The sequence below is a fragment of the Buteo buteo genome, chromosome 3 (assembly GCF_964188355.1).
Source record: "Buteo buteo chromosome 3, bButBut1.hap1.1, whole genome shotgun sequence".
NCBI classification, from domain to species: Eukaryota; Metazoa; Chordata; class Aves; order Accipitriformes; family Accipitridae; genus Buteo; species Buteo buteo.
The window spans coordinates 56,159,917-56,179,069 of NC_134173.1; the positions used below are offsets into that span (position 1 = coordinate 56,159,917).

General features: G+C 48.0%; 1 protein-coding gene and 1 long non-coding RNA gene across 16 annotated transcripts in view; one reads left to right on the top strand and one right to left on the bottom strand.

The window, feature by feature from the left end:
• The window catches only part of UBR5 (ubiquitin protein ligase E3 component n-recognin 5), a 96,743-nt gene extending 95,186 nt beyond the window's left edge, over window positions 1–1,557 (bottom strand). For all 15 annotated transcript variants that reach the window (XM_075023734.1, XM_075023736.1, XM_075023735.1 and 12 more), the window contains exon 1: window positions 1,237–1,557. In XM_075023734.1, the coding sequence (XP_074879835.1) occupies window positions 1,237–1,298 (62 nt within the window). In that variant the 5' untranslated portion in view covers window positions 1,299–1,557. The remainder of the gene's footprint in view (window positions 1–1,236) is intronic.
• Window positions 1,558–7,194: 5,637 nt separating this feature from the next.
• On the top strand, window positions 7,195–18,047 carry LOC142029517 (uncharacterized). Its single transcript, XR_012649944.1, has 4 exons — window positions 7,195–7,269; window positions 8,307–8,456; window positions 16,678–16,772; window positions 17,668–18,047. It is a non-coding gene; the product is annotated as an uncharacterized LOC142029517 (long non-coding RNA).
• Window positions 18,048–19,153: the final 1,106 nt, after the last annotated feature.

Here is a 19,153-nt window from a genome sequence, read left to right on the forward strand (position 1 = left end):
AACTACAAACAATAGTGGAAGTGAGCTGGACCCTGACCTACTCCGAAACCTGGTAAGATAAAAACCAGAAGAATACAACCAAGAGCCCATACTTTCTAAGATTTATAAATATTTAAATACTATTTATAAAAATTAAATAACATTTATCTCTAGTGTAAAAAAAATGTAGGTTTCTACCCAGTGATGATTAAAGACTTCGATTTATTCATGCATAATTTTATAAGAAATTAAAGATGAATAGTTGCACGTTTCTTAAGAATTTCTGTATCAATGAGCACAAGTAAAATTTACGAGCTATAACACATACTATCAGTAATTGCTACAGAAGAAATATTTGACACAGAGTGCTGTCAGATACACATCAGGCAGTGAAGAAAAGTCGGTTCATGGATTTATTTTCTCCCAAGCATTCTAGTTTCTCCCCAGCCTGCGATTTCATTTCCCTCCCCCAATCCAACATAAAGTTAGCCAAGCAGGCTGCGCTTCTGTTCTAGCTGTCATTCCCACCCCAGCCAAGCCGCACACAATCAGTAATCTGGAGATGGGGGCCTCCTTTCTTATTTAAAAAAAACAAACCTATGTGTGAAGGAGAAGGCAGAGCACACTGGCGGTACGTGCGCGTGTAACATCCCTGGCGTACGTCTTCTTTATCCTCGCTCCCGTCATTCTCTCACACACACACACACCGCGATCCCCCATCCGCATTGTCTGCCTCGCTCCCTCTCCGATTAATACACGGACACGTTTCTCGCTCCTCCTCGTCCTCGGCCAGGGATCCTGGGGAGCCCGCTTCCTCGGGCAGGCGCCGGGACTGCCCTGGCAGGCCGGAGTCCCCGCCGGGGCCACCGCGGGGCGGCGGGCCCGCGGCGAAGGTCACGGCCCCCCCCCCCCCGCGGCTGGCAAAGTTTACGGCGGCGGCCGCCCGGAGAGGCCCGCGCGGCCCCTCGCCGCCGACCCCGGCGAGAGGAAAGCGCCAGGGCCCTGCGGCCCCGCGCTGCGGCTGCGGGACGGCGGCGCGGCGCGGCACGGCACGGCACGGGGCGGGGGGGGGGGGGGGGGGGTCGGGACGGGTCGGGACGTCCGCCGCGGCCGGCGCTGCCCGCTCCCCCGGGGCGCCCCCGCCGCGCCGCGCTCCGGCCGGCCGCCACCGGCCCCTCCCCTCACCCACAGGGGGCCGAGCCCCGCCAGGCCGGCCCCTCCCCTCCGCCCCCCGCCGCCGCACGGCCTGCCCCTCACCGGTCATTGAGCTGGTCCTCGGTGCCCGGCAGCGGGTGCACCACGAAGTGGATCGAGGTCATGTTGCGCGCCGCCGCCGCTGCCCCCCCCGCCCCGGCGGAGGGAGGCGGGCGGGCGGGGGCCGAGCACACAATGGGGGCGGGGGGGGCGGCGGGGGAGGGGGCGCTCGGCCTCCGCCTCTCCCCCGGGGCCGCTCGAGGCCGCCGGCGGAGTCCTCGGCTCACCCGCCGCGGCGCGGAGCGCGAGGAAGAAGGAGCCCGCCGCAACGGCGCCGGGAGGAGGCTCAGCCCGCACCGCACTCACACACGCGCCGCCATCTTAACTTCCAGCGGGCCCTTCTCCCTCCCTCCGTGCGCCGCGCCGGGGAGGGCGGGGCGGCGGCGCGCGGCCGCGGTGTAAGCCTCGCGCTGACTGGCGCGCGCGCCGCCGCGCGGCGCCCCTTCACTAAGCGCGCCGCCGATTGGTCGGGGAGGCCTCGCGGAGCGCGGTGACGTCATGCGCGAGAGACGTATGGCACCACGTGCCCCGGCGAGCGGCTCCCCTGCGGGCGGGGGGTGGGGGCGGGGTGGCGCGCGCGGCTCCCTGAGGCGCCGGACGGGGCCCCTCCCCCACGCCCGGCGGCCGGGCCTCCCTCGGCGGGAGCCGGGGCGGGGCGGGGCTGGCGGCGCCGACGCCGACGCCGCTTCCCGGCGGCCGGGCCGGCTCCGAGGCGGCGGACCCGGCCGCCGTGCCGGCAGCGCTCTCCGGGCACAGGCCGCAGCGCCCCGACCCGTTCCGCCGGCCTTCCCCGCCCCGCCGCGCCGCGGCCTTGTAGCGCGTTGAACGCCTTCCCGGGGCTCGGCGGGGCTGCGCGGGTCGAGCCGTTCCCCGTGAGTGGCACGTGCCTCGGCTCGCTGGCCCCCGCCGGGTCCCCTGCTGCCGGCGCGGCGGGGGGCGGCACTGTGACCGGCCGGGGCCGGGGCCGGGGCCGGGGCGGCCCGCCGGAGCGGTGTGGGCGATGGAGGTAGGGGAGCGGGTGTGTGAGGCCGTGCCTGTCTCCGGGGGGGTCCGCGGTGGGGGGGTGCGACAGGCCTCTCCCCCGGTGCACGGGTGGCGGCAGGCGTGTGCAAACGCTCTGCCCTTCATCACCTGCTCGCCAGAGCCGGCCGCTTGCTCTCTAATTCCTAGTTGCAAGTAACGCAGTCGGCCCCCCCTCCGAGAGCCAGAATTGCCCACCCTTTTTCAGGGAAGTTGGTGGTATATCAGAATAAAAAGTTCCCTCCCAAGCCGATGAAGCGCTCGATGCCACTGACTGCGCGCCCTCCCTGTGGACGGGGTTTGACTGTACTGTTCCAAGAGAGCATACCTTGCAAATGGAGCTGTTTTTAACAAATTAACATCTCAATTGGCTGAAAGTTGAGTAACAAAGTCAATAAAACAGCCATTTGTTTCTATAGAAACTAACACCTTGGCTGGGATCGTACCAAGCCTTGATTTTTTTTTTTTTTTCTTTACTGGAATTTGCTGCTTTTGCAGCCTGCTCTCGCTTATTTTCAGGAAATCGGAAATTTAGAAAACCGGCTTGGAATTTTTTAGCGTGTGAGGAATGCTGGCAATCACATGATAATGGTACAAAAAAATTCTAGAACCTAGTTCAGTGAATTATAATTAATTTTCGAGGGCATGTAATCATAAACCCTGAGAATCTTCAGTTTGTTTCGCCACTATCAAATCTAGGGAATTTTGCAACTTCGCATCTTCCATTCCCCTTTCTTCCCTGGCTCTTTCTCCAGTGCAGCTGAAAGGAGCTAATCCAAGAATCAGCCGATGTAGCTGCTTGCAGCCCAAAGATTTGGGGAGTTTGTGAAGGTTTTTTTCAATACAATTGTCATTAACATGAGGAAATGTGGTTAAGAGAAGAAATATTCAGTTGATATGTTCCAGGTTTCATATTCTCAGGCACTGTTTCCCCATATATTCTGTTCTCAAGTGACAGTGATACTCAGATGGGTTCAAGAATGCAAATAGGTAATTTAGCTTATCCTAGAAGGAAAATCCTAACAGGTTTCTGGAAATACACGGGGCATGGAACAGGACTCATTCTGTTTGGTAGTGAGACAGTGCAGTAGCTGTGATTTTAAAAATTGGTAGATCCATGATTTACTTTTTTTTTTTCCTGTTAGGACAGAGCTAAGAGGTTTTGAGTTGTTCTGCATTTGATTGTACCAAAGTTTGTTAGTTTTGTACTGCTTTTTTTTTTTCTTTTTTCTTTGAACATCAGTCTTTATGCTTTCCCTGAAAACACTTATGTTGTTTATTGCAGTGAGAGATTCTTCTAAGCTGTCCTGACCTCGGTCATTTTATCAGAATCACATGTTTTGACAGTCACCTGAAAAACCTTGCATCTCAATTACATATTTTTTTTCCAGACAAAAAAGGAGTATTTGCCTTTGACAATCATTCCTCTTTTCCATTGAACTGTAGGACGATTGCCCACGTGAACTCCTGCAGTAGGTCTTGTTGCATCCTTGGGAATGCTTTCAAGAGTTTTTGGTAGGGTTTGGGAAGCTCCATATATGTGTGCTTGCTCTGGGGATCAAGATCTAGTTCTCCAAAGCTTTTACATTTCCAAATAACGTGACTTGTTCAGTGGAGTTCTCTTAGGGACTAGACATAAGGAAGAGCTTTCCATTACTCTCTTCTTTCCACCCTTCACACGCGAGCTTTAAAAGTTAATGGGTTATGGAAACCTATTAGATAAAAGACAGGAAAAGAGCTGGAAAAGCCCAAAGGGGGCACGTGTCTGTTAGAGCTAGGCAGTCTTCTGCTGGCATTTCCAAGTAATCCTTTTCTGTAGCTTTATTTACATTATGACTGAACCCCGGGTTTAGCCATTGCCTATGGCAGTGCCAATGCAAACGCTCAGCTTAAGCAAAAATGGAAAAAAAAATTAAAATTGATTCCACGGGAAATTGCTCTTGGAACCAGAATAAACTTGAGTAATGCAAACGTCAGCTTTTGTTCACACTAAGAGTTTATACTGCTGTCTAAAATGGCAACTAATCCTAAGTGTAGATGAGAGGACAAAAAACCAAGTGTTCAGCTGATGATGTTGTTATTCTGACAGGAGTTTGTAACATGGCGGAAGTTCCAGTGCACTGTCGGAAGCACCCATACTTCTCTAACAAGGATGCAAGGCTGCATCTTACTGGTTGATTTTTGGAGTACCAGTAATTGGCAATTCATTGAATGCCTGTCTTGTCCATTGATGCATTTCTTAGAAGATATTCACTCAGGTAACAGAGTTTGATGGTCCTTTAATTATCTGAAATGACTCTCAATAGAATTGCTTTCTGGTAGTAGAACTGTTTATTCTTACAACTTTTTTTTTTTAAGAACTTCAAAATAAAAGACTTTTCCTAAGTCCTCTGGATTGCCTAAGTCTGTTGGATGACAACATCCGATACTGAAATGGTGTTTAAAAGTTCATATTTACCAAGTCATGAAAAAAATCAAGAACCAAACTAGATTTTCTTACTTTACAAAATGTATCTTTAAGACAGGACTTCTGTCTTGGCCTAAGAAATTTAGTTCCCTGTGTTGCACAACTCCTCGGTGTATAGATGGTGCTATTTTCAGGCATACTGATAAAGCAGCAACTTCCTTATGAAGGTGCAGCTATAAATACACCAACACCCAACCAGCAGAACAAGTTCCTTGCTGGTATACTTGTCTGTATGAGAGTTTTTGCCAGCTTGGAAATACCATATAAAATAACTCCTGTGGGATCATTGCTGTTATGTCTGAAATTGAGTTTTGATGAGGGTCAGCATTTCCTGAAGTTTTCAGACAGGTAGAAGCGCACAGGTTGGAAGGGACCTCTGGAGGTCATCTCATCCAGCTTCCTGCTCCATGCATGTCCAATTCCAGTAGAACAGGAACTTTCCCATTGGAAACAGCTTCTGAATTATGTGCAATGGGGCAGACTTATTCCCAACCGCTCACTAAAGTCACTCGGCAGCTGCAGGCCTGGTGCTTTCCACAGAAGTCTGTTAGTTCTAAAGGGAGGGGACCTGCTAGAGATGGGAGGATTAGGGTAGGAGGACTGCAAGGGACTTTGCTCTGTAAACGGTGCAAGCAGATGCTGGCAGGTGTACCACCGGCAGCGGTGCCTGCGGCTGGTGTGGCGTGCTGAAGTCAAGGAGGAGGCCCTGGGCAGAAGTAAAGGCTTCAGGCAGCTAAGGAGAGCCCCAGTATGCGCTTTCCAGGCTGTTAACTCCAGATGTCAACACAGATGACATCAGGCTGGCAGCATAAGATTGTATTTTGCTGTGGCAGAAATGAGGCCAGCATTCCTGGAAATGTCAACAAGAATGTTGTGCAGAAAACTGCAGCTTCTAGATTATTCCCAAGGCCAAGCAGAAGCTCCTATAGTGAGCAACAAAGTGCATTGCAAAGAAAAATTTTGTTTCCTGTGCCTTGTGCCACAAACTGAAGCAAAGCAGGTCCCTCGCTGCCTCTTGCTCTCCCTCTGTCTAGGTATAGCATGAGAGTAGTTTGTTTGGGGCTGGGAAAATCAGGCTTTTAAACCACATCCATGTGTTTTGCAACACAAGTACCTGCATAGTTTGCAAGTTAACACTAGAAATCGGACAATTCCAGCAGAGGAGAACTGTGCTGCCAGCCATTTTCTTTCTGCTGTCCTGGGCTACATTTTGTTGTGCTCATGTCCCAGGTTGTCATAGCCTGATTTTTTTCTTATACTTTGCTTATTTATGACAGCTTAAACTTCATCTTGATGCCAGGTATTGAGTGTTTATAATCTCTTATTTTCTAACTTGTACCTGGCTGTCAAGTGAAGAGGTCGCTGTTATAGAAAAATAATCTGTCTTGTGCACAAAATGATACTGGTCTTTAAGAAGTATGGTTTAAGGCCACAAAAGAGTAGGTAGCTTAGTAAGGTTCAGAGCTGATGAAAACTTGTTTCCTGTGGATTTTTTTTCTTACAGTGGGTTCTTCAGTGTCTAATAGGGCACACACCATTTCTCTCTGCCCTGTGTGTGGATTCTCCAGTGACTAAAAAAGTTGAGCTCTGCTGCAGTCTTTCCTTTAGCTGTGGTACTAATCGGTTCTCCTGCCCCCTCTCTCTGATACTTGGGTCAATTAAGTTAACAGATCTCTGAGACCAGAAACTCGTGTCAAAATTTGGCCGAAAGAACCTCAGATATTCAGAAGTTAATATGGTGAGCTAGACACTTTGACACACAGCCTGCTGATACAACACTTGCTACCACATGTGGACTGAAATATATCTGTTTAAAATCAGGCAATACTGCAGGTACCTGATCTCCTTTCTCCTCTCTTGTCTGAGCTGCTTGGCATTTCCTCTCCCTGACTCTGCAGTGAAGGACTCCTGGGCTAGAAATTAGGATTCTGCATCTGTTTCTCCTTTCTTTAGTATATAGTCAGGGTTACTTTCTTCTGTTTAGGGGAGTTGGCACAGTCTGTCTGGGACTGAGGTGAGGTCTCTGCCAAGTACTCAGTGGAGTTTTTAGATCCACCAGTATCTGACAGACTGAGATTTTGTTTTGTCAGATCCCTCACTTGACATTGCTCGCTACCCTTGTTGTAGCCCCTTACTTGCATCCTTCTCTTCCAGCTCCCAGAGACGCTTCTGAACACCTATTCCTTCTCAGTAGGCATCCAGGACATCTCTTCTTGTCCAGACCCAAACAAAAAGTTTACGTGATGGCTTTTATATGTGCAGACCAGACCTGCCTGCTGGCAAATGCAGCTGAGCGTGACAAGAGGAGGTCACCAGGCATCCTGGGCACTGCCGGAGCTGAATGTCCTGGGAACAGAGGCTGTGGGCAGCCACATTGTGCGACCGTCCCTGGAAGGTGGTGTGGGCAGAGCTCATGTGCACAGTATACGTGGTGGGTGTACCTCTGCGGCTTTGTGTCGGCTGTGTCACCTGGGCAGGTGTTCCTGTGCAGGCAGCTGAAAAGCGGAGTTGTGCTCATTTACATCAGAGCGGCTTCCTGTAAGCTCATGGTAAGGAAAGATAGAATTTGATTGAACTTTAGCAACTGACAGGGCAGGTATGTGGCCCTAGCGGGTTGTCTGGGTTCGCTGTGGAATTGCCTTCTGCTCATCTGTCTGCAGGCTGCCAAGGGAGTCCGGATGATTAACTGGACAAAAAAGAATTTTTATTTCCCTGTTAGTTCCATTTGATTGGGTTAGTTACTCTTGCCTTAAGCATATTTACCTTCAAAAGTGGCAGTTTTGAAAAAAAATTGCCTTTATAAATTGTGAGGGTGAACTGCATTCACAGCAATAGTTCTGTAAGGCCACGTACCACCTTCCGAAATCATTGCAGAGTAAATTTGTTTCTGGCAGGGAAAGGAGTGGAGGCCTTCCAGGGCAAAAGCAAATGAATTATTCCATGGATTTCAATGGGGCCAGGATTTACCTTTCTGTGTAGTAGCCTACTTTTTAGCTGCTGCTCCTCTGCCATCAAATAGCCACCTGTCATGGACAGCTATTTATAATATAGAAAGAAATAGTAGATAGTTCTTGCATTTGGTTTTAATTTCAGCTGAAAAATGCTTAAAATTCAAGAGGAGTCAAGTGTAGCATAAAGCAGCGGGTGCTGGGTGCCCAAGCATCTGCAGTGCTGCATTTTGACAGGGTCTGTGTTGGCCAGCTTTAGGAGTACCTCACGGACTGAACATCCACAGCTTACCCAGAAATTGTGCTGCACTTTGGGAGCACAAGTTTCCATTTGGTTTCACCCCAAAGAAGGCCAGGTTTTGTGCTTTCAGACTGCTCTGCAACGTGAACCAGAGGGTGGTGAGAGGGAGACAAGTTTTGAACCCAAAACACAGGCACACAGAGAGAAAACTGATCTGCTCGTGAAACAGCTCCAAAGCAGCCTCCATTTACAGCTGGCATTTTAAGCAAACCAGAGGCTGTGTCATTTGAGAAGCGATAAACAGTAGCTGTTCAGGCAAGTTTGGCCTGTGCAGAATGAGTGTACACAGAGGCTGCAAATTCACTGTCCCTTCTGAAATAGCTCTTCCACATTTCAGCAGCCAGAGGCTCCTGTCATGGGCATGCAGGCACAGTTTCAAACACAGCTTTCCAGGAGTGAAAACATTCTCATCTCTTGGACCACCCAATTCCTTTTAAATGATGGGCTTTGCTTTCAGGAAAGATCTCACCATTCTCCTAGAAGTCTTGTGAGTTTTTTTCTTCTTTGTTTTTCCCCCCTTAAATCACTAAGGACATTTATATAGAACAGGATGACCGTTTTTTAACTGTTCCTCCATGTCCCTGTAGCATATTCCCAAGCTGAGAACATAAATGCAGTGGGTCATCTCAACCAGTCGTGCAAGTGATTAAATGTCAAAAAAAAAGATGTTGACTTCATGTGAAGAGAGGCAGCTCTAACAGATGGGAGTGCCATGAAATGAAGTTTTAGGATTTTCATGGTGATGGACCTTCAGTGCTGAAAGGGAGAAAAAAAAGTGCAGTGGGGGCAGTGGTCAGTAGGAGATGCAGTACAGAGACCTGTGTTGGGAACCGCTTTGATGGTTAACATTTAGCTTCAGTGAAACTAATGGAGAAAAGAAAATACAAATAAATAGTCTGGAAGGTTTTTTTCCATTGCAGTGTAGGAGGAAAGGGACACAGTTAACTGATGGATAAACATTTTATTGTGAGTAACAGCAATTACAACACTTGTCTGTTGTATATGCCTGCGTATGTGTTGGTGTGTGTATTTAGATAGATGGGTTGGTAGTTAACATGAAACTGCAGGCAGGTTTGCAAATACAGAATGACTTGCTACTAACTGAACATACAAGTAGTTTCACTTGCAATGAATGTTGCCTACTGCTATAAACTGAGGTGAACCGGCGTGTTTGTAAATTTATCTGGCTTTAATTATTTGGGCTGAAATGTTTAATACCGCATATCTGCCTTTGTCTAATTTTTAACAGAAATGTCAAGTAAAACGTTTAGCTACTGCTAAAAGCAAAGATAGAAAAAGATGGCCCTAAATCATATTTGAAACATTTTATTGAAAACTGTAATGCCACTAGAGTCTGAAGGAGGGCAGTCAGTATATTATCACTTGCAGGAAACTTCAAAGTTCACCTGAATTTGAGTTATGAGCACTGGGCAAAAGAAAAACTGAACTAAACATGCCGGGTAGAAACTTGTTAGTATTTGACGGCTCTGTTCACTCAGGATTACATACCTACACTTGTCCTTTTCCCCATACAAACTACCTAGACCCAGCTAGCTTTTCCGAAAGCTTCCCTGATGTATGGCCTTCCAGCTGGCAGGGGAGGAGGCAGCGAGCCCTCCTGCCCCTCGGCTGCTCCTCTGGGCAGGGCTCCTGCTGGGCACGCTGCTGCCGGTGGGGAGCTGGTGTCGAACGAGAAATGTCTTGGGGTGTCGCCTAGCTTTTGGGACTGCAAAGTCAAGAGCACAAGTGCATTGTTTGGGGATGTCCCATTTAGAAATGCTGTAAATTTTTTAATACAGAAATTACAGGTCTTTGCCTGAGGAATGTAAAGAAGCTTATAGTATGTAAGGCAGGAGTTCAGATAGGCTTCAGTCATAACAACAGGTCAGTTTACTGTTAAATGCATATCTTATCTATTTGACTTCCTATTTCCTAGGATTTATTCTGCTGCTCTGATAAACTATGATTTAAAACACGCTGAAGTGCCAGTTCAGGCTAATAGCCCCTTCTGCTACACTGAAACACATCACTGCAAGTAGAAGACAGTGCTTTGTATCTGTCTCCCAAGATGAGGGACAGAAGAGCTGAGAGGTACGGGGCTGAGCCCGCAAAGACCGACTCACAGGCTGTCAGCTGAGCTTGGAGTGGGAATCAGATCCAGACAACAGATCCCTGAATTTAGGTGTCTAATCTCCCACTCTAGTCAGTGGAGACTTCATTACAGCAGTCGATGGAGCTGGGTGTGTGATTCAGCTGATGAAATGTAGGTATCCATCCTCTGGTGAGCCATATCCCTCATGGCAGTGGGAGGTGGGACACTGACCTCATACCGGTGTGTTGACGCCACTGGGTACACATCTGCAGCCTGGAGGGAAGCCCATCCCCGATAAGGATGATAACGATGTGCTGATGGCAGGGATTCGGTCTCCAGCTGCTGGCTTTGTCTCTCCAGTTCCCCCTCGCAAAGGCTGGAGCTGCTGAGCCCTCCGGATGGTCTGAGCGTGTGTAGGCCAGCTTCAGCCCCTCTGTGTGGGGTGGGTCAGCACGTTAGACCTTATTTAGCGCAGTCAAAATGGCACTGGGAAAGAACACTCAAGGCTCTGCAATAAAGAAACAACATCGCGTTGTTAAAATTATTTTTACAACCTCAGTTGATGAGTTCAGACAAATAGACTTAACTGAGCCTTCTTAGTGTATGAAATGTTAATATCTACCACTTATTTTTGAAGCTGTGTTTTAGATTTTGTTTTCGAGACAAAAGAGTCATTTAAAATTATGCAAATGAGCTGCCAAACGCAAGGCATTATGCAGATTTGTGGAGGCAGGCAGCAGAGAGTTAACCCTTGGCGCCGCAGCTGGCTGCGGAGGGAGCGCTGCCACAGCAGCTCTGCCTGAATTCCTTTCAGCCCTTGCGCTCTTTAATTACAACGCTCCCGTGGCAGGGCCTGAGGTGTGAGGCTAACCCTCCGGCACGTGACCGATGATCAAGTGGGTTTAGGTTGATGGAGGAGGTGTATTTGCTGCAACGTTCACCTCGTAGTCCTGCCTGGCACCAGCTGTACCCAAATCCAACCTGAGCACCTCAGAAAAGACAAGCATCGTGGCTGTTGTCCGCTGTTTCGTACCAGTTGTTTCCAGAGTATTTGAAGTGACTGTCATGGGAGAAATATTAATTTTTTTTTCAAATGTTAGCAGTGCAGTAACACTTTAAAAACAATTGACACCGTCAGCTGGAAGTCCTCCTAGCGCACTCAGCTGGCTGGTGTACACAAGATGTGGTAACAGCCTTGACTTTCTGGAGAGGAAGGCTCTTAAAAGAGCTCCATGTTGTGCTAATTTGTGGGTTCAATAGCTCACTATCCCACCCACCTATAAAGGTGGTGGGAATAACTTTCAGCCAAGAACAGATGGGTTTTGATAGAAATCCAAGGCCTGATCTGCTCTGGAAGCTTGCCCTGATCTCTGCAACCGATGCCAACAGCTGACATAGCCACATTGGTGCAAACACTAGTGCTGAGCAAGAAAGCCAATGGTTTATAGCAGTGGAGTATGGCAAATGGCAGGAGCTGGCAAATCCCCAACACTCTCAAGAGTGTAAGTGCAGCTAATCTCTGATGGAGGTGCCTGATGCTGGGTTAAAATAGTCATGGTGACAGCCAAGCCTAGGGAGAAAGTTCACGTAGGGTGGTGTTGGAAGGGCTGGGTTTGTGCTTCAGCCGTGCCCAGGTGGGATGCCAAGCCCCATGAATATGGGGTTTGTTCAGAGTCATGTGGGGATGGATCCTGCTGAGGGCAGGAGGGAGTCTGGCTGCAGCACGGGGGGACTTGACTCCACATCTCCTCTTGCACTTCAGTTGCTCATGGTTCTCTATGAGGGAGCTCACAGAGCAGCACAGGTGCCAAGGAAAACACTGAGGCACTTGGCATTCGCTTTCCAGTTGCTAAATGAGGGGCGGAGTAGTTTTTTCCCCTCCGCTATCTTTGAAGAAATACATATTTGTCTAGTGAATGACTTCAGTAACACATAATGTCTCAGTGCTGCTCTAGGAGATGGGGATAATCTGGATTTCTCTTCTGTATCCCCTTACACCCAAACTCTTTCAAGTTTGCTCCACTCACCAAATCGCTCCCTCGCTTCCTTTCTAGTTAAGGCTGTCATTTCAAGCTGACTGTTTGAGCCAATACAAAATACTGAATAAATGCTTCAACGTATTCAAACCTGGATGCTATCAGTGAATTTACAGACTTAAAACCTATGGCCAATTTTAAACTGGATACACATGCACACGCACAAAGGTTAGCATGGTTTAGCTACTTTGGTTTTGCTTGGTTTTAAGAGCATTTTTGGCTCAAAAATGTGATGTCTGTCACGTATTTGGAAAGAGTTGTCCAAAGCACATGATCAACATCTGTTGGTTTCAGATATGCCAGAGCAGCTCAGCAAGAATGTAATAGATGCAGAGATCAGAGAAAACATTGCTCCTGTGTATTTTTTTTTTTTAAGATGGATTAGGAGTTTTCCTGTTGCTCAGCTATTTAAGCAATGGACTGGTAATCTGGCTAGTGAAAAAAAAAGCGAGAAACCCACCTACATTGGTTCAGGTTTTTGTTAGTTTTGGAGGGAATAGCTGAAAAGGATATAAATCAGACACTGCCGCTGTACTGCACTTGCCTTGCCAGCTTAAAAGAACTAAACTAGTTTAAATAGACAGAAATACTGTTTTGTGATGGCCCACATCTCAAAACAAATCTGAGCACAAAGACCATGGAAGTTGCTAGGAAACCTCTATAGTGCGCTGGAGAAGTTTTGCAGCGCAGGCACCTGTAAGAGAGTCATCACCACCTGCCAGCCTGGGCATTTCCCAGAAACTGCAGTACAAAAATTTTAGTCTGCATTCATTTCCATAAATAAAGAATCAGGAAATGCCTCACAGCCCATTTTAAATCAGTGCAGCTTCAGGGGGCTGTAAGCCATTCCCAGAACCATCCCTGAAGACTCAACACGAAGGTCCTGTCCACACTAGCGCTGAAGCCCTGACTTCTGTGTTCAGGCAAGGTCTGACCAGGCTTCTTTGCTAGCACATGCCTGCAGTCATCTTAATTAGGTTCTTAACAAAGATCTTTGCTTCCGTGGCTCTAACCTTCCCCATGCTGAGATTTCAATAAGGTAACTTCAAGCCAGACTAACCCTCTGGAGGCAGGGCCACCCAGTCTCATCTCTTTTGTGCTTTGTCTCAGGGTGGGTTTTGCCAGCAGAGATCTCATGAAGGCATGCTGCCACCTCAGGTGGTTTTTCTGCATGGAGATGCTCCAGAAAATTGAGGTGAAACAATTTAAAATGCTAAAGCTGCATGTCCACAATGTCAACGTGCACAAGTAAAAGCCCCCATTTCTGTACCAAGTAGTTGAAATTACGATATCTTAATCCTCTTAACACTCGATTTCTTTCCTATGGCTACTTCATAGCTGAACACCTCCATTTAAGCCTGTTTCTACAAAGAAACTGGGAGCTGAAAGATTGAGGAATCACCAAGGACATGTCTTCCATTTGCTGGCCAGGGTTTAAGGGTCTCCATGAAATTCCTTATGTGTGGGAACCCCGTGATGGTGCGGCACCTGCAAATTCCTGCCTGCCAGCACCCATCCTCGCTGCGTAGTAAAAGCCTGCCCAGCACGTTCCCCACTCCTCCCGGCCCACCTGTCATGATGACCCATCACAGCTAAAAGCCATTAGCACCCAGAAAGTGGACCCTGGGATCTCCACTCTTTCAAAGATAAGCAATAAATTAAGAGAAACCACGAATACATGTTAAGCCTGAGGATGCTTCTTTGAAGAAAGATGCGTTTTAAAACACAGGGGTTCATTACAAGGCAAATGGGGGCACTCTGGAGAAGATGTGACACTGATAGGCGATGCTGATGCATGAAGTGTGGCTGTTACAGGATTTTCCATTCTGGTTTATCTAGTTCCTTGACACATAAAAAAGGAAAGATCAAGATCTTCAGTTTAACTTAAAAAAAAGCTCTTAGGAAATCCTTTTTTTACACAACATATAATTAACACACAGAATCAGCCCTGGGTATTCCTGACAGGTTTAGACTAGCTCTGCACTTGATGGTCTAGCAGTGTTTGTTAGCCATGTCCCCGTGTGATGCTGTGGGAGGAAGGGCTCCAAAACATTTTGTAATGGCAGAAACTCCATTGTTAATTTAAAGGAAAGCCTTTTCTTCCAATATAGTTTCTGGAGCAGGAAAACTGTGCAAGGGCTATAGCAACATCTGGAGCTTTCCTGCTTCAGAGCAGGTTTTCTGCATTTCAGAAAGGATTACGTGCACGCACAGAAAGCATTTCCAGTGGTGTTACTGGAGTAAGGTTACATCCAAAGACTCTCAGTTCCCTGTCTCTCACTTAGGGACTCAAAAAGCAACACCAACCTCAACCTGCTCTTACAGCGGTGATGCCCACACCTGAGCTAGTTCCCTGCACCTTCTTTACAGCCAGCGGGGAGAAGCGGGGAACCCAACACTCAGCTGTACAGCTGCTGGTGGGATTGCCTGTGCCCCCGGAGCACCTCTCTTCTCCGTTGGCTGCAGAGGGAATTTAGAGGGGAGGGGGTGTGTTGGCTGTAGAGGTTTGAAGTGAAGTGAGTGAAGCCCATCAAGGTGCCTGCTGACTGCCGCCGGGGAGCTGCCTGCCCGTCCCCGCTCCCAAGGCAGCACCGCCCCGGATGGGGTGCTGAGCGACTCGCAGGTCCCGCTTGCTGTTGGGCAGCTGAAGCAGTCACCTCTCCAGCCCTTCATGTTGCCCTGAAGCGAGGATGTGCTCCTCCCATGACTCATCTCCTCGACCACAGGGGTTAACGTGTCACTGCGTGCCTGTTGGATCCCCGCGTTCAGCGCAGCCATGCGCCTAGCGCCAGTGCCGAGCGGAGCAGTACCGGGGCAGGGCCCGCTCGGATGCAGAGCTGCTGAGTAGGGAGGAGAAACGGGAAAGGCAAGTTCAAAGGCAGGTGTGACACAAAGGAAAAGGTGACGGTAGCAACACCGAGCCAGCAGCAACAGCAGCTGCCGCACGTGGCAGGCACAGCCCCGTCCAACCCGCTGGCGTCCGCTGGACCCCTCGCATCAGGACGTGCTGCGGCAGCACCGTACCTCCAGCTGGAAATGAAAAAGGGTCTTCTCCGAAGCATTCAGCACAGGCAAGACTGTTAGTGGCAGGGTGCCAGAGCAAACCTAACCCTTGCTCATCACCACAACATCCATGCGCAGAGGTAATTGCCTCTTCCAAAGCAGCAGCCCTCACAGACCCGAGCCTGAGAGGTGCAGAGAATTTCTCGCTCTGCCTGACGCCTGTGGGCCATATCAGAGATCAATGCTTCTCAAATAGGGTGTGATCGTTACGGTTCATCAAAGCACAGGCTTAATTTTAAACTCCTCAGTAATATAAGACGTTACTGTCTGACCCTGCCTCACACCCTAACAGTGCTGCTAAAGGAGGAGGGAAAGAATTGAAATTTTACGCAGCAGCATACGGAGGGATTCAGAATTCATCTAAAATGAAGATGATGAGAACAACAGTTTTGTCTGGTCTTTGATCCCTTTCACAAATACACCCCCCTGGATGTGGTTAGAGAGAACTCATGCTGTGAGCTGGGGTTTTTGTAATCACCGCTGACTGGAAGTGCTTGTCACTCCAATTTGTGCATTTTTCCAGTCTGTCTTATAATATAATCAAATTACTGTTCCCACATTGCAAGAGATACTTCACAGGTTTCTTGGGAGAGGACACCATGCTCCAAGGCTAACTTTTTTTCCTCTCGAAGAAGAATTTTCCCAGTTTTCATTCTTAAGCCATTTAATTTGATAATTACCCACAGAGGATGAAAATCGATTCAAACAAATCTTGGGTAACAACACTTCACAAAGACATCTTGCACTCTTCCTCCTCTGCGTGCAGCTGCAGTTCAGTAACATGTTTACCTGTGCTACCATCGCTGCTCTGAAGCTCCAGCCCCCTTTGGTAAGAGCCATTGCAGCTTCATGTAGCCTGGAGAAGTTTACTTGTAGCTTCAGAACTGGCTTCTTTTGGGGTTGATTTAGTTTTTGTGTCCAGGTGTTCCCCAAATTGGAAGCCAGCCATGGAAAAAAAAAATAGAATGAAAGAAAAATCCATAAATTGAGGAACTTCATATTTCACAATACTTAAGTGGTAAAAGCGTCTCTTAGAATGGCACATCAGGATGTACCTGATGCCTAGAGGTATTTCCAGGTAGAGGTTCAGATCCCCGTGACCGGCCCTAAACCAGCCTTTACTTATGCTCACCACTGTTGCTAGCAGTGCAGAAACAAGCTACCAGAAGCTCTTCAATTTTAAACACCCGGTTATTTACATCTGCTTTGAGGATACTGTAGATAAAACCCCTGAGGCCCTGGGATAGACTCACTGGAGAACTTAAGACTGACACAGCTCCCGTTTCACCACTGCTAAAGGTGGCCCATGCTGGGTGCCATGAGGTAGGACCTGTACAGCTGTACAGCTCGTCCTTCTGGGCCACTGCCGTTGCTGCACCTTGCTGGTGAGAAAATTGTTGCAAACAAGAACTGCTCTTCCTTCTTTAAACAGGGAACAAAAGCTTGAGAAAAGGAAGACAAAATTAGGGTTGGGGTTTTCTTATCACCAGAGCCCGTGCCTTTTTCCATCCGTGTAGAGAGAAGCTGTCACAGAAATGATGGGAGGCTGGTGGTGAGAACTGACTGCCAGAGAAAGACATCATTAGTAGTCTGGAGTGTCCAGCCAATGCTGGTGAGTGGTATAGATTTCTTTGGTAACTCATTTCTCATTAAAACTGACATATTTTTCTTTCTTCCTAGCAGAACAGATGAGAGTGGAAATGTTTCACATAATCACTGATTTCACTGAGATAAGACAGAATTATCAAACACTTTAAATCTTTTTCAACTTGTTATGAATGCCATAAAATATCAGAACACCAGCATCTGAACGAAGGACTTCAATAAGCTTGGTTTTGATATTTCTATTATGTTCCAATTTGGAATGAAATGAGATTTGAAATAATGTTCCAATTTGGAATGAAAGGAGATTTGAAATAATTGACTTTCCCAAGAAAACGCGACTTCTGAGTCTCATGCAGCTCTAAGCATCCTTGCATAAGCATCAGGAAGCCCAGTGATCCCTGCTGATATGCAAGTCTCCTCCTGTGTTCAGTGATGGTGCAGCCAGTCCAGCACGCCCACCACAGCGCGAATTCTCATTCGCATCTTATCGGATGCTCAGGGACATCTTCCAGGGCTGCAGCACCAACTGACAATACCATCTTTGGGGGAAGTACTTTCTTAAGCACACTGATGGAAGTGCAGAGGTCTTCACCAGTGTTTGAGTATCCTGGGCACATCTCTGACAAGTGACCTTCATCCTGCAGAGGAGAAGACAAAAGGTGGCCTTGGTACATACAAACTATTTCCTGTTGAAGCGAACATGGATGTTGTGGAAATGAGAGAGTTCTCATTAAAAGAGTTATCTTTTACATTGCACTAGCACATTGACACTCCTGCAGCAAAGCTGAGTTTCATTTGTAGAGGACTGTCCTGAACAGTAGTGGATGTCAGGCTACTAACTAACAACATAAAATGCACTCTTTTTTATAGCAAATAACATTTTTTTCTTTATTTACATTTAGGTAAGCAAGATATCTAAAATGGAAGAATAAGACCCAGCAAATACACTACGTACTAAACTGCACAGGCATCAATGGCTCTTGGCACTTGTTTTCAGATGGGAGTTTGTGCCCCCGGGGCAAGCTGTGCACTGCTGGGTAATACCCACCTCTCTCATTCACGCACCTGAGAGCTGGAAAGCACAGATAGCAACTGTCTTCAGCTGCTCCACATTTTACATCTCTCTGGATGCCAGACTCGCCGTTTGCTGAGCTATTTGAACTAAATGGGAGCAGTAGGAATACAGTAATGTTGGCTGAAAATAAAAGCTGAAGCAAGGGGGTTTTCAGAGCAGCTTTAGGGCCTGAAGACTAGTGAAGTCCTCCTGTTTGTGCTACAAAAAGGTGATGTGGGCATCTGGAAATGACTCTGGTTGTGACAGAGAGAAGGATTTTCAATGTATCAGCAGGCTGTTCTCTTTAAGCGTTGCAGCAGCTTTCAGATACTACCTTTGGCAAGAGTGGACTGGCTTGATGGAGGGAGAGAGGAGCTCTTCCATAGCATCACCCCCTCCGAATCTGCGTGATGGCAAGGAGCTGCTGCGAGTGCATCTTCCAAGCGGTCTGCACTGCCCCATCAGCGCAGGAGCAACGGCAGGGGTGGCACAGCCAGGCTGTGGCAGAGGCCGGCACACGAGAGGGGCAGTGTGCAGGCAGAAAGCCAGAGCTAGTGGGGAGGTGTTGGGACATTTTGGGGTTAGAAGAGGCTCTAGAAAGGGCAAGCTTAGTGAATAAGCACAACTGACATGCCACAACAGGCATGCCACGGGCTTTTGCTCTCCAAGGTGTGGTGCTCCAGGGTGTTTCAGTCAAGGTCCTGTGTACACATGGGATAAAGCATCTTCAGCAACGATGCTGGATACCATGGTGCCCTGAAATGTGCTGGGGAAATACCTGTCACTGCTTTAATTGTATTCAAACACGCAGAGCTAGAGTGAATAATACCATGGGCAGGTCAGCAATTACTTAACTGGTTTGCTATAAAAGGGAAGGGTAACACGCGTTTTCTTCCACCTGGACTGTTTAGACCAGACCTTGTTAGGAAGAAGAACATTTATTCATTTAGGTGTAAGAAAGCATGGCCCTGCTCTCAGATCCTCGCCGCTATGTGTCAGTGGAAGAGCAGAAGTGGAAGAGAGCACAGGATGATGCGGGAACCATTATTTGAAAGGAAGACACCTTAGGACAGCACTAGGAAAACAAGGAAAAGAAAACCCTTTGAAAGTTGACTAAGCGTCAGCGTGTCTGAGCAGCAGAGTAAGAAGTGAGTCAGTGTAAAATGTTCAATGAATCATTTAAATTTGAATTGAAGGAACTCAATTGCTCCATTATGAGTTTCAAGTGGAGAAAGAATTCCTTGAGGAAAGATGTAAAAAGCAGTTATTGATATAACATGAATATCTTTGCCCATGAAGGTTAAAGAGTGTTAAATCTGTCCGTAAAACCAAGA